This window comes from Emys orbicularis, chromosome 9 (genome assembly GCF_028017835.1).
Source record: "Emys orbicularis isolate rEmyOrb1 chromosome 9, rEmyOrb1.hap1, whole genome shotgun sequence".
NCBI lineage: Eukaryota > Metazoa > Chordata > Testudines > Emydidae > Emys > Emys orbicularis.
The window spans coordinates 4,393,683-4,408,864 of record NC_088691.1 but is presented as its reverse complement, the minus strand read 5'-3'; the positions used below and the strand labels follow the sequence as shown (position 1 = coordinate 4,408,864).

Sequence of the window (15,182 nt, the reverse complement as noted above, 5' to 3'; positions counted from 1 at the left end):
CCGCACCTCAAGTTGCTTTTTAATGGATCATTAAGTACTGTGTACCCACTCAGTATTATAAACCGCAGCAGTGGATTAGATTACACCTCTACCCGGATATAACTCTGTCCTCGGGAGCCAAAAAATCTTACCGTGTTATAGGTGAAATTGCGTTCTATCGAACTTGCTTTGATCCCCCGGAGCACGCAGCCCCGCCCTCCCGGAGCGCTGCTTTACCGCGTTATATCCGAATTCATGTTATATCGGGTCGCGTTATATTGGGGTAGAGGTGTATTTTTATGAGCAAGGCTTTTGATTCTGATATGAGCTGTTTATTCTGTTTGATCTTGTGTGCCTACAATTTGCTGTTGGAACATAGTTGAGGTGTGTGTGTGTGCATGTGCACGTACATACGAACGTACATGCACACATATATATAAATAAATGAGTCCAAGACCTACAAAAGTGACTTGGTTTTGCCACCTCAAGCAGTCATAAGATCATGAGACTTAACCTTCCCCCTCCGCCCCCCCAATGATTTAATACTCTAAAAAATGTTGGGTTCTTTTTGTTTGCCCTCTGGTGTTTGAGCTATCAGGGTTCACGTTTTCCCGTTTTTATTTGAAACCACAAGGGCTACAAACTTATTTCAGTTTATTTTTTTTTAAATGTGAAAGTTCAGGATCTCCGCTCATCGCATGCCTCTAGGAACTGGGGCTTTTCCAGGATGCCCAAATCGCATGGGACTCATGATTAAACCAGGAGACTTGGCAACACCAAGGACTAGTGTTCTGAATATTCAGTTGGTGATAACGTAAGGGGCCTTACTTCTAGAGAGCAGGAGCTCAGCATTTTCTAAAAACCAGGCACCCAAAAAGTGAGGTAGCTAAAATGACGTGTTGTTTGGAAAACCTTGGGCATCTATTACATGGTTTTTCTGCTCCGGACATTGCAGTACAAGGCTGCCCGGTGTGGGAGGACTGTTTTTCATAGACTGTGTTGTATGCGCAGTTCCTCCCAGACTTCTGCAAATAGTCCCTGATCCCGCACTTGGGTATGTGGAGCCCACTGACTCTTATGGTGCTCCATGGAGGCGTAAGGGTCCAGCCACACACAACCTGTTACCTGCATGCGACTGGCATGAGCTAGGCAAGCCGGATTTGGCCTGTAGTAATGCTCACACAGTAGGAGAAACACTATATTTGAATCGACTTATCTTAGCTAATATTAAAAACTGAAAAATAATTGGTTTGTCCTAAGCCCATTCCAGTGAAGGCTGTGGGTTTGGAAGGCTGGAGGGCATATGCAAATAAGGTAATGCTGTGATTTGTATATTCAGTGATCTGCATTACCCCAGTGTCACAAACTCCCCTCCATCAAATCTTTGCTCTTCTTTCCTGTCAAACCCCTCATTTTCCCCGCATCCTCGACCCCGATCTGGTTCTCTCCTATCTCTGGCTCCCTCCCGCCTACTGCATGCTCCCAGCGTGCCCACAGCCATAGAGATGTGAGCAGAACGATGCTCTAACATCACTTTGCCCAACACAGCTTAGCTATGTCTCTAGGGCAAAGCAGGATGGGGGCCTATGCTTTAAGCAGGGTTTTGGTGACTACTATCCTCAGATGGTGGGCTCGGGATGGTTACCCTCCCGCTATATCCATGTTGCCTAGAATGCCTCTTCCCTCCGCTCTGCAGCTGCTTGGGAGCCCAGTAGGGGATGCACAAAATCCGGAGCGTCGCAGTTCAATCAGGATCTGCCTGACGCAATTATTGCAATGGTACCAGACTCTGGAGCTGCTTTCTTCTTCCATGTGCTAAGGCCAGCTTCTAACGCGCTCGTTTCCGTACGCAGGGGCAGATCTGCAAGTGTGTGTCCCGAAGGGCTCAACCTGCTGCTCAAGGAAAATGGAGGAGAAGTATCAGGCAATGGCCCGTTTGACCATGGAGCAGCTCCTCCAATCTGCCAGCATGGAGCTGAAGTTCCTCATAATTCAAAACGCCGCCGTCTTCCAAGGTAAGCGTTTGACTTTCCTTTGCACGGCCGTCAGGGAGCGTTACGGTGTCCCAGGTGCTCAGCTTCGGGAATAATGATTAAGGCTGAATGGGACTTTCCCCTCTGAGCTCTGCTAGCAACAGCCCTTGCTACATCAGGAAAGAGCAGTGTCTTCTCCCCCGCATCCTCCTTCAGGGTGTCAACGGGGCACTAGCCACTCCCCTGACCTGCGATAGCACCCGCCTTGCCCCTCAACCCTGCAGCTTGGGGCGTGCTAGCTGCAGCATTCTGCTTGGGGTATGGGCTGAGAGAAGGGGGTCCTCGTGCCCCCCTCTCTTTCCCGCCCCCCCTTTAGTGCCAATGGAGGACAAGCCGTGTAACTCTTGCCTAGTTAGGGCACCTCACTGATATAGTTCTTCTCAATGGTACTAGGGAAAGATTTGTGGTGATAAAGCCCTGGGGGAAGGAGGTCGTCTTCAACAGGCATTGTTACACCCATTCCCACGACCCGGAAGGGACACGTCCAATAGCCTCTCTTTGAGGTGGAGTCTCTTTCAGAGAGATCCATTCTTTGGGCCCTGGAAGTGCAAGCGGGTAGGGCTTCTGAGGCTTTGCGGCTGTGTTCAGGGGTCTCTCTTTGATAGTGACTGAAGCATTAAATAAATGCTCACGCGGCTCAGTCTGGGCCATGCCTTGTTGCCGAGCTGCAGTAGCTACGTGGTCACGGCACTGTAGGTTTTCAATGCCTGGCTAATTAATTCATTGTGACAATCTGCTGTGGAAGCACTTAGTTTCTTTCTGAACTTTCACGGCGTGAGGTCTCTAACGATCAAGCAGCCCAGGCCCCAGATGTGACAGTTACCACATGTGGAATAATTCACCATTGCCAGTGAGAAATGACAAGGCCCAGTAGCCGATATCTGAAAGAGCTATGGGCTTCTGTGCTCTGTTGCTGTTGGCTTAGTGGAGGAAGCTTTGTGTAGCTTGCAAATGAACAGCATTTTGAGTCCCAAAAAGCCACGAATGGGGCTTCCTTGCCAGTATGTCTGAATTTTGTTTTAAATCCCCTTTGTCTGATGCTTTACGCCCTCTGGTTCCTGCCCCTTCCATAGGAAAGGCGACTTGATGCACTTCTGATCTGTAGGCAGGACAGGGTAAGAGGGGCAATCAGCCGAGGCGCCCCCCCCCCAGCTGGTGCTGGAGGAAGAACTGGGCAGTGTCGGAGCAGATTTTGGTGGGAGATGGGGTGGGGAGCACTGTGGACCAGCTGGGAAAGAAAAAGAGCTGGTTAAACCTAGGTGTGCGTGGCCCGAGGAGATACCTCTGTGAGGTCGTTCTCGGTGCCCTGGGGTAATACGGATGAGTGATGGAAGTTTTCTTTGTCGCTAATCGCTGTTGGGTGTGGAGAGGGGGTTAGGATGAATGGCTAGGAACTGCTTCTCTAAGGCACCTTCTCCACTTTCCAATCCAAAGGGGCTGCTCCGGACTAGATTTGGTTTTCGCTTCCGAACCTCGGTAAAATTATAAATAGCCTCGGGTTTGAAAAGCGTAAGGGCCCTTCTGTGGCTAATACAGAAGCTGCCCCTGGACCAAGCTAACGGGAGGAGACTATCCCAGGTATTTCTGCGGTTCTCGTATTGCCTGTGGCTCTTGTGGAGGGATTTCTGATGTGGCAGGTTGGGATCTGTGCACAAGTCCCCTAACCAGGTTTGTTTCTAGAACTGCGTTTGGATGATGCTGGAGGTGCATCAGCTGGAATGGCCCTGTTTGACACTTTCATAATAACTTTCCTCTGAGGGTCCCAACGTACTTCAACAGCTCTAACTACTAACACTGGACAATGCTCCTCTGACCCAATGCAAATAAGTACTGTATTATTCTTACCTGACAGATGGGTAAACTGAGGTACACAGAGCAGAAATGATTTGCCCAAGATCACAAAGCAAGTCAGTAGCAAGGCCGTTATTCCTCATGCCCAGTCTCTGGCCTGAACCACTAACAAACACAGTCATTTCAAAGGAGTAAAAAGAGATTTGAGCATCCCTCTAATAGAAACAGTGGATATAGATTCTAGGACCAAACATTTTGTGCAAATACATTAAAAATCCCTTTGTTTAGAACTAACCAAGCTGATACGTGTACAATTCCTTCAGTATAATACTTCATAAACCCACCATTAAAATGTGTGCATGTGTGTGTATAATAATTTTGCCGATACCTACTTCAGGCTGCTTTCCAGAATGAAAGTCTCATTGAGGTAGCTAAATACTGTCTCTGCCCATGGGAGTAGCGTGTTGCTCTGTTCACAGTTACCCGTGGTTTTTCCCCCCCTCTTTAATTTGATGATATGTTGTTTTCTCAGCAAAACTGACCTTTGATAAACACATTTCATTGCTAGAGTATGGCAATTGGTATAGTCATTTATGCTTGCAATTGCTCTTCATGGACTGTCCTCAAGCAAAATCTTTTCTTCCATGGCTAATGTGAGATGAAATGATTGTGTGAATGTTGACCAACATAGTATTGGGATTCAATCATTCTAACTGAATAACTTTTGTGCTATATTTAAAAAAAAAAAAGGCACGAGCAATCAAGCATTTCCCCAGCATGCTAGTATTAGCTGCTAAGGACTGGCATCTCATTTATTTTTGACCACGTCTTGCTAAGGTCCAGATCCAAAGCTCACTGAAGTCAATGAGCGTCTGTAATGAACTTCTGATCAGACCCTAACAAAAGCCCTGCTCTGATCCAGTACTCAGCTTGTCAGCACGTGTACCACACTTTTTATTTCTCTGAAAAAAAATAAATGGATAGAAGGGTTTTTGGAGCCTTTTGAATGAGAATGTATTTTATGAGTGCTAAACAGAATAAGGTAAACCTCCTGGGAGAATGAGATGACGTGTACAGGAGGAACGTGAGGCATAGTCAGAAATGGTGCATAGCTAATGAATAGGAGTGGCTGGACAACAAGAATTTCCTCTTGTGAAAAATTGAGATTTTAGAATCTGCTTTCATTCCAGGTTGGAATGGAACTGAGATCTTTCAAAAAAATTTCAGAAAGAGAAAAAGAGCAAGCAAGAGAGAGACTGACAGGCTGATCTTCCTTCTCCCCGCCTCCCCCAAGAAAAAGGCGATAGGCCAGCAGCGAGGGGATTCATCTGGCCATGTGGAAGGTCCACCTGTGGATCAGGCAGAGTAGGGACTTGGGTGTGGGAGATTCTAGGTGATTTTCTTAACCATTGTGCTATCGGCTATTGAGGGAGGTGTCTCTATTTAATCTGGACCAGAAACTTCATCCTGGACCTGCAAAACCGCCATGAAGAAAGTTCAGCTGAAATTGACATGAATCCATAAAAAGTTTTAATTTCAACGAATCAACATTTCCCGATGAGAAAACGTTTTGCTGAAAAACTCCCAACTAGCTCGACTAATGAAACTAATCACTGCTAGAGCAGAGCTCTGGTGATCCCATTATCAAAGGGTGAATTTCTAGCTGGAGTCCAAGAGCAACTCAGTTTAATGAGCTCTGTATAAATTATTTTGGACTCAAAGAAGACTGATTACAAATGTTCAAAACTGGGTTCTTTACTTATCTTTGGAATGAAAAGCTGATATATATTTTATTTTATTTTTTTTAAAGTAGAACATGGGTCTCCATTCTTTAAAAATATTTTGGCGGGTGAAGCACCAAAGGTTGTGAGAGCTGCAAAAAGTGGACCTTGACCCCACGTATGGACTTGGGAAGAGATGTAGGCCAAAGAAGCCACAGAAAGGCTGACTCTCTCTTAGGCAGGAAGCTGTCGAGGTGATGGGAAAGAGTCTTTTCTAGAGTTGTAGTGCTTAGTGCAAGAGATTTTTTACCCCTTCCCCCCACATTCCCTTCTAACCTTCTGATTACCAGTTACAGCAGTGCAATGTGTCTTACAGACTCTGGAGAATCTACCATGGGATGGGTGTGAAAGAACAGAGATGGGTTGTCCTGCTCCTGGTGTTGGTTACTCTACTAGCAGAGGGCTTTGGGCCTGATTTTTTTGGTGGTGTTCAGGCACCTGAAGATGCAGATATGTCTCTAGGGGCTCTGTAAAATCCACTAGGTGCCTATCTGCATCTTTAGGCATCTAAATACCTCTTTAAAATCTGTATCTACAATCCCTTTGTATCTGCTTTGTCCAAAATGGACTCGGTGCGGGGGAAGAGGAGGGTTCCATGACTCTACGAGCTGGGGGCTTCAAGAAAAAAACCCAACATTGTGATATTTACAATACAATTGTGAGAGTTGGCCGCACAGTTAAAAGAAAAAGCTGAAGTAATGTGTAGAGCTGGCTTAAAAAAAAAAAAAAGTTATTCTGAAAAACTGTCCCTTGTCCTCATCAATTACTTTGACAAAATGTCACAGAGTCCATGGGTCTGACCTGCGTGTCTCCTGGGAATGGCGTGCTGGGAGGAAATAATTGTGCTGCTGCCTCAAGCAGTGTAATATGTTGGTATGGGAACACATCCTGCCCACTCACAAAAAAGAAGAAACCCTTCAGAGTTCATTTTAATATTTTTAGCCTGACATCTGAAGGGACCGTTAGCCTGACAAACAGTATCTAGCCCAGATGTTATTATTTTTTCACTAAATGTAATTTCTTCCTGCCGAAGCTCTAGCAGCCTCTCTGCTGATAAAGATCAGGGGAAATTGTCTGGCATTCACAAAAATCTCATCCAGGCATATCTGTTACAGTGTTCACTTAGCAAAGTTTATTAGATTATTAGAGTTTTAGACCCTTGAGCTCTTCCTTTATTGCAGTTTTAAGAAAACACAGCGCAAAAAAAAAAAAAAAAAAAACACAGCAAAAAAAATCTTCACAAAATTTAAGTGGTACAATTAGGCTCTGGTCTTGTCTTACAGGCATTTTTAAAATTATGGAGGTGATTTAAATAGTGTTTGTTACCTTAGAAACTTGCTGAATTTGACCGTGTTAAAATGGACTGGAGCTAGCATCCACTGTGGTATATTCATGTTAATGGCAGATTACATACATAGCAGGATTGTGCTGTGTTATCTGTTACCAAGCACATGTAGACCCTGTGGTTCAGATCCTCAGCTGGTGCAAGTCGTTGTTGCTCCATTGTAGTCAAGGGAGCAGTGCTAACACACAGTAGCCCAGGGCTTGGGCCAGTGTGTTTCAGGCTGCTTTTATTGTTGCACTGTGACCTCCATATTCTAGCTCTGATGGCTAATGCCATGATGGTCCTATGATGCTTGGTGCTTCCCCTCTCCTCTGGCTTCTGGATATGATCCCTGCCTGTGGGGTTTCAGGTTCCCCTCAGAGTCTAAGGTTGCCGGTTTTGGTTGGATGTGTTTCTGGAGGTTTCATCACATGATGTAATCTTAATTAAACATTAATCTTCAATTCCGGGAGACTCCAGGTCAATCCTGGCAACCCTACCCAGACCCTTCTTAAAACCCTCCCATCCTCTAAATAACAAAATATAAATAGAATTTTAAAAGCGACCTTAAAGGTGAACGGCAAGGGAAAGAATGGCATCTTTTTTGTTTATAATGGTGTGAACAACTTCTTGCTGTTTTTTGACATTAGTAACGCCTGGTGTTATCTGCCCTATTTTTGTTTGGGGGCGGGGGGATGACACCTTTCTCTGAAAGCAGAGGCAGGTGATTTAGGCTTTGCACAAAGAAAACTTTTCTCCCAGATGTTGGCTAGGAGTCTGAGTTACACAGGGGTAAACAAAAACAAACTAGAAATGTCATAGCCACTCAAGTTAGGGTGACCAGACAGCAAGTGTGAAAAATCGGGACAGAGGGTGCGGGGGTAATAGGAGCCTATATAAGAAAAAGCCCCAAATATTGGGACTGTCCCGATAAAATCGGGACATCTGGTCACCCCAACTCAAGTGCTCCCATATCAGTCTCTTGTGATGTACTCCCATGAGTTTTCCAGAAAAAAAAAAAAAAAAAAAAAAAAAGAAAAGAAAAAATCAGGTGAGGCAAAACCTCAGATTTCTAATGTAGTTGGTTTGAATGTGAAAAATCTTTTGGGGTTTTTAAAATACTCTGTAGATGCACAAAGGGACTTTCTTTTCTTGCAGTTACCGTTAGGCAGGGTAGAACCCCCCCCATGCTCCATAAGGCTTGCCAGAAATCTTGGCCCCCAGCAAGCCCTATGGCATGAGTGGGGCTGGCAGGTCTAACTGCTGCAGGGCTGCTCTCCCCACAGGGCCGTGGGTAGCAGCAGAGAGAACCGCTAATGCGGTGCACTTGCGGAGAAAGTTGCTTTCGTGATTTGAAATGACTGCTCGTTCTCCAACCCCCTCAGCTAATACTAGTCAGAGAGCAGAGGGTCATGGTCAGTTCTCGCTCGAAGCAGCGTAAAAGGTCGGTTGTAACCACACGCCAGTTGCTGGACCACAGTCTCCTCTTGGAGACAGTAGTGGTGGTGACGAGCTGCTCTAGCTTGTTTACCAGCATCACAGCGAACCGAATGCATCCCAGGACGTTCCCTACGCATTTGAATCAATCTGAGTTGAAATTTGGATTTTTCGCTCGGGATGAAATCTTGTCCCTGGTGAGATCAAGAGCAAAACCCTCATTGGCTTGAATGGGGTTGGGATTCCACCCTCTCTAACCTCCATATTCTCATTTCTAGTTTATTTACCCTTGAATTCTGACACTAATGTAGTGTATATACCTGCTGCATTATACCACTGCACTCAGTTCTTAAAGCTATGGCTATAAGTGGCATTTTAAATTTTTTTGACAGAAATGATCACCCACACCATGATTTTAATTTAGATTTATAAGATGCCACCAACAGGCATCTCATCCTGTGCTCTAGGAGTTCTTACATCAGTAGCCTAGTAACCAACACGAAGGGTCTCCTCCTGCTATAGAAACTCTTACCTCCCTACCATGCTCCAGCCAAAGAAACAGGAAATCTTCAACCCAGTAGCCATCTTGCCAAATGCGTGGGGAAGAGAGAGCCTTGCAGCCTGTGTGGAATGCCGACCAATCCAGCCAGGCGGACCAAGGCGGGAATCCAAATCTGGATGTGAGAGGCAGTAATGATAATACAGTCCTAGTTGCTTCCTCTTGCCATGTTGTCTACTCTTGCGATATTTGGTATCTTCCTTAAAGCCCCAGCTCCTGGAATCATGTGATTACATGAGACTCTTAGCGTGCTTTTATTTGTTTTTAAAAGAAAGTTTCTAGCCATCATGGTTGCCAAGAAAAGTTTGAAAATGTGACCTGAATGCACCTGAAAGGCTCAGAAACCTGAAGGCAATGACAAAGAACCCAAAATTTATTATTCAAAAAAGTTACACGATTTTTAAGACCATCTCATGATTTTCGGGAAAGCTGGTTTGTGACTTTTGAACACCTGGGCATGGCAAACTGTTCTGTTTCTGCACATTCTCATGCTCCAGATATTAGCTTCCAAATGTGCATGTACGTTTGGCTGTAGAGAGGCCCACATGCATTGGGATCTCTGTATCCATGGTAAAATTTTTGTCTCTCTCTCTTTCTGTAAATGCTTGGACCAGAATGTTTCCCACGCTGGAGTGAGTGGCCTGCTCCACTGAGCTCTGGTGGACCACATATGGAGTGTGTTTGGATGTTGAGAGGATTTTCTGAGCAAATGGTCAGTCACATCCAGGTCCCCTAAGAGGTTTGGGTGCTGAGTGCTCCCAGGGTACAGGGCTGGGGTGTGGCTGAAGGGCTGGCCTCTCGGCTGGGACTTTGACAAGTTCTTGGAGCAACCACTGTCTGTGTCAGGGATTGGCCGTGCCCATCCAAGCACCAGCTGCATTTCTTGTATTTTTGTGTGTGCCCTGTGTCTGTGTGGGTGGGGATTATTAGTTGGTGGTCGCCATCCAGGCTCTGCCTGGCTCCCTGCAGTGCGTTTGGGGCTGGGTGTGGCATTTGACAGCAGGTGGACCTGGCTGTGGGTGGATACTGCAGCTTCTTGCAAGAGCTGGCTTCTGAAAATTCAGGCCCAGAACAGGGGAGGAATTTATCTTCCAGAGCACAAACTTCCACGCAGAAAGATTAACAATCAAGGTTAGCTTGCGTTTCCTCCGCTCCCTTTATCTTGCAGAAGCTGAAACCGCTTTACAAATGTAAACTGATATACAACTCTGCTTCCCTTCAACCCGCTCCCGAAATACAACCGCCCGATGGTGAGATGTGGCAGCTGTTCCGCTACACGTCGCAACACCGCACGGCCGAGAGGACAGCAAGTATAGAATGTGGCATTCAACTGGAACGGCAGCGGGGGCACAGGGAGGCAGAACGTAATTATCTGAATTGGAACCTGGCCAGGGTGCTGCAGTTAACTTCTTTTAGGCCAAATCCGTCAGTCTTGAAGTGCGGCCTCACCGGGCTCCCATTAAAGTCAGCAGCGATAATCTCACTATCCTTAGTCGTAACAGAACCGCTGGCCTAGACTCAGACCCCACTCCAATTGGTGTCAAAGGGGATTTTGCCTGAGTAAGGACTGCAGGCTTTGGGGATGTTTGAGTGTAAGTACTTGGGACCTCTGTTAAGAATTGCCCAGAATTCTCTAGTCTCTTTAAAATGATGACTGACTCAACCCAGATAATCCAGGGTTTTTAATAAAGGAAGAAAACTATTTTCTCACTCCCAGACCTGTAATCTCTCTAGATTGTGGGTAAGCAGCTGCTATAAAGAGGAATCAGACTTATTCCTTTTTGCACTGCAGTAGGATATCCGAGAGCTGTAATTCTTCGCCCTATCAGGCGGCCCAGAGGGCTGTACATTTTCCATTAGGCATAAATGCAGATATTTTGGTTACTTATAGTTATTTACGCTATAACCATTCGTATCTGTCAGGGCTGAAAGCAGCTTTGACATTGCGAGTTTCTATCAGGTTATCTTTTATCGGTTTAGCAGTGCCTAAGACACACACACATATCAAATAGCCAATCCTAATGTCGGAGCCCTCTCAAGTATGACTGAATTATTTATTTTGTTATGATGAAAATGTCTGGGCTTTATTGGGTTTTCTTTGAAGAAGTTGATTCTGCCTGAAGTCTGGAAGATAAAAGATCAGTGATTGTCTCTCCAAGATTCTTCTTCTGTCTCCTCCAAGGCTTTTAATTTGTCACAAGCTGCTGTTGCTACTTTAAAGTCAAGGTGAGAGAGTTAAGCCTCTAGAATTAAAAAAACCCACATTAACTATATGAAAAACTCTTATCTTTACTAATTATGCCTTTTACTGGTAAATCTAAGATATCTGCAGCATCAATTAGGTAAGAAGCGATCAGGCTGGATGTGCTTTGGGGAGTTGTTTTAAGTACTCTAGTCAATCACTGCAGAATGAAATCACTGGTATCAGGGCTGCTGTGTAGAAGTCACAGCTCATGATTTGGTATAATTTAATACTCCAACACTTTAAAACCAATTAAGTTTGACAATACAGGAGGGTGTTTCGGGTGTTGGCAGTAGGAAGACTTGTGTGTGCTTTAGCATCATATTTACTGTACTTAAATGTTGAAACTTTTCAAGACTGTTGGGGTTGAAAGGGAAAAGGGTGGCGGGGGGAGGCATTGCCTGAAAACATGTAACAAGAGCAGAAGAATTTAAAGTGAAACGTAACAGAGGTGACAATCCCAGAGAATGTGAGAGGCCAGGAATCTGAATTAGTCCTGAACTAGGAAGATCAAGGTTGCAGTCTGGTTCTTTTACCATTGGGACCAAACTCTGATAGCCATGCAAAACCAACCTATTTTACAAAGTATCAGAGGGGTAGCCATGTTAGTCTGGATCTGTAAAAAGTGACAGAGTCCTGTGGCACCTTATAGACTAACAGACATATTGGAGCATAAGCTTTCGTGGGTGAATACCCACTTTGTCAGATGCATGTAGTGGAAATTTACAGAGGCAGGTATAAATATGTAGGCAAGAATCAGTCTAGAGATAACAAGGTTAGTTCAATCAGGGAGGATGAGGCCTTCTTCTAGCAGTTGAAGTGTGAACACCAAGGGAGGAGAAACTGCTTTTGTAGTTGGCTAGCCATTCACAGTCTTTGTTTAATCCTGAGCTGATGTTACAAAGTGACCTCACTTACCATGCTGCAAGGGAGTGTCCTGTGGTGTAGATGGGACCGTTGTACTTAGAAGATCCCAGTGTCTTGAGCGGTTTGTGAGATGCTGACAGCTAGAGTTGAGCGTCCAACAGAATTTTTGATTCGTTGGCACTTTTCAAAAGTCAAATATGTAAATAATTTCAGTTCAAAGGAAACATTTTGCGTCGATAGAATCAGTCTGGGGCTTCGTTTCAGCTTTGACCACTTTGAAATGTTTATGAATTTTTTAAAATTTGAAACAAAAAGACACTTCAGACAACAATGAAAGAAATATTTGGTTTTTAAAAAGTTGAAATTGAAATACCTAACTTTTTTCAGGGTTCTCTCTCCCCCCTCTCCCCCCCCCCGATGAACAATGTGATGAAACCAACACAAATGCTCAAACCTTTCTGGTGTTGCCAAATCTGCATTTTTCTCTGAAAGAGTTTTTCAGCTGAAAAATTTCACCTGGCTGCACTGCTGTCTGAAGCCATTTGGGAAAGCTGTGCTAAAGATGCTTAGTCTACAAATGCTTTGAGAACCTGTCGGCTTCTCCAGCCATGTGGATACAGAGCTGAGGAGGAGTTGGTAGGAATTGATGATTTGTATTACAGCAGCACCTAGTGGCCCCAACTGAAGTTGCGGTCCCTGTGTGCTAGATGCTGTACATATATAATATCGTAATCGACAGTCCTGGGTTGTGGTGGGCCTGGGGCGTTGGCTCCACTCTCTGCTGGAACAGCAACCATGGAGGGGCTATGCAACCCCATGCAATGGCTGCTTTTGGGTGTGGATTGTGCCCCTACCCCCACTCTCTGGTCTCCTCCGCGTTGGTTCCCAGTGTGTAGGGAGGGTTGAATTTCATTCCCAGCGAAGGGGATGATGGCTCTGATTTTGACAATGGTGAACAAGGGCAAAGAATTGGTCATAGAATGGAAACAATTACCCTCAAATGCTATTTCCTTTCCCACCTGGATCTCACCATGGCATTGCCCCTGCTCAGGGCAAGAGAACATCAATATCTAAGACAAATGTTGCAAAACTTTGTTACCCCTGAGAAGATTGAGAAGGCTGTAATTGGTCAGCAGACCTGGCTGCTTGACCTGACTGATATGCAAACGTAATATAGCGTATGTTGTCAGAAGAGTAGGGGATTGTTAAAGGATAAGCACTAACCTTAAAAAAAAAAAAAAAAAAAAAAAAAAAAAAACCCAACCAAACAAAAAAAAGCTCTTGATTACAGTCAAACTATAGCAGGGGTGGGTCTGTAGGGGTCAGAAACACAGCTGTGTTGTGAATGTTGCATGCTGGAGTGAGAGGTCTGTCTAACCGCTGTCCCTCTTGAGTCTTTACAGAGCATGTCCGGCTTCTGTAGAAAACAGCAAATTCTCACGTACGTACAGTCAAATAGTAACTCGTGTCATCTTCAGGTGGAGAGGAGAGAAACCGAATGAAGTTTATTTTTTTTAGATGAGTGTTTAAGTCTCAAACTTGTGCATACAAATATATAAGCATTGTGATTTCATCCTCTGTAGGCCATCCGCTGATTTGAATACCTTTGCCCTCTTATTAGTTTAGAAAGGAATTTAAACTCTTGATGCCTCAGAATCTCCTCATCTCACCAGTTTTGATGTACATCTCTGAAACCCTCCTGTTTGGGGGTGTGTGTGTGTGTGTGTGATGTGTATATAAAGCAGAGGAATGGCTAGTTGAGATCAGATCAGTGGGCCATTCTGGTCAGTATTCTGACAATGTCTTGTGCCAGATGCTTCAGGAAGAGGTGCAAGAAACTTGGTAGTGGTTAACTGTGGTGATGGGTTCCACAGATTGATGATTGTGTTTAAAAAGATGTATATTTATAGGTGTAGATTTGTGTTTGTATAAATATACAACTCTAGTTATAAGATTCATTGGGGGGAAATGTCACCATTCCTTCCAATAACCGGAACTCCTTGTTCATAAATCAAAGGTAACCTGTTTTTTACAAGTCTAGTAGAGTCTGAAATGCACTCTATTGCTTCGCTTTAGTAGCAGAGCCGGAATTGTAACAGCAGTGTCAAATGATTTGAAATTTTGGGGCTCAGCAAAATGCAGAACTTTGTTGAAGCCTTGGGCTTTAAGAAATGACTGCTGAGAATTGATGAGCTTCTTTAACAAATTGTAAAATCCATCATGGAGGAGTTAAGGCTGTGTAATTGCCCTCCTGAGTCACATAAAACTTAATATTGGATGTATTGCATGACAATGTTCACTACTAGCAAAGTAGATTTTAAAGGTATTTGTTTAGTATTTTCTCTGCCTGGAGTTTAAATTGCAGCTCTCCATTGCTGCGCAGATAGCAAAGGTACGGGCTGTGGAACACGACTGACGCACATCCTGGGAGTCTTTCTGCAAAACTGGATGTGGTAGGATCCATGAGGGCTGAAAAGTCAGGGCCCTAATGTCATTGTTTTGGAGGGGTTTCCTCTCTGGTACTCTGCAGGTAGGGTGGAAAGGCTCCCACTTTCCATAGCTTCCAACACGTCGTCCTCTGCTGCTGCTGGTCTCTTCTGTGGGGAGGGGAACCGCATGTGTTTAGCACTTCACCTTTCCCTTGTAGACATCGCTCCTGTGGCCAGAGGCCGCACTGGGTGCTTAGCAGGGGACATAGCCGACTGTGCTGGGCTCCTACAGATTCCCCGCTAATCACAAGCATATTAGATTGCTCTGCCCCCCACTGACCCAAATCAGTCTGGGACAGTCTCCAATGCTCCCCCAGGGGCCTGTTGCCAGGGGTTTTGTGGCCCCTAAAGGCCAGTCCTGAGTGAGGGGGGGGGGGTAGGGATATTGGAAAAGGGAATATGAATATCCAGAAATCTTTGAGGGTGAAAAATTAGCTTAAGAGGTTACCCCTGACATTGGAGGGGTCCCAGGGCAACGCAGGGAGAGGGACAAAATGAGCCTGGCTTCTCAGACTAGGGATAACATGTACAGCTCAACTCCCTGTTGAAGTCACAGTGGAGTCCTGCATAGACTAATGGCAGGGTACTGCCCCTTTAAATCTGGTGCATCTCTGGATTTCCCCTGGGGTTAAATATCGCTGACTCCATTTCACAGCTGGAGAGACTGAGGCTTTGAGGTT

The 15,182-nt window shown here is 45.0% G+C and overlaps 1 protein-coding gene across 1 annotated transcript in view; it reads left to right on the top strand.

The window, feature by feature from the left end:
* Positions 1-15,182, top strand: part of GPC3 (glypican 3) — a 274,404-nt gene that overhangs the window by 12,466 nt on the left and 246,756 nt on the right. Inside the window, exon 2 of the mRNA XM_065411009.1 lies at positions 1,833-1,994. Coding sequence (XP_065267081.1) covers positions 1,833-1,994 — 162 coding nt within the window. The remainder of the gene's footprint in view (positions 1-1,832; positions 1,995-15,182) is intronic.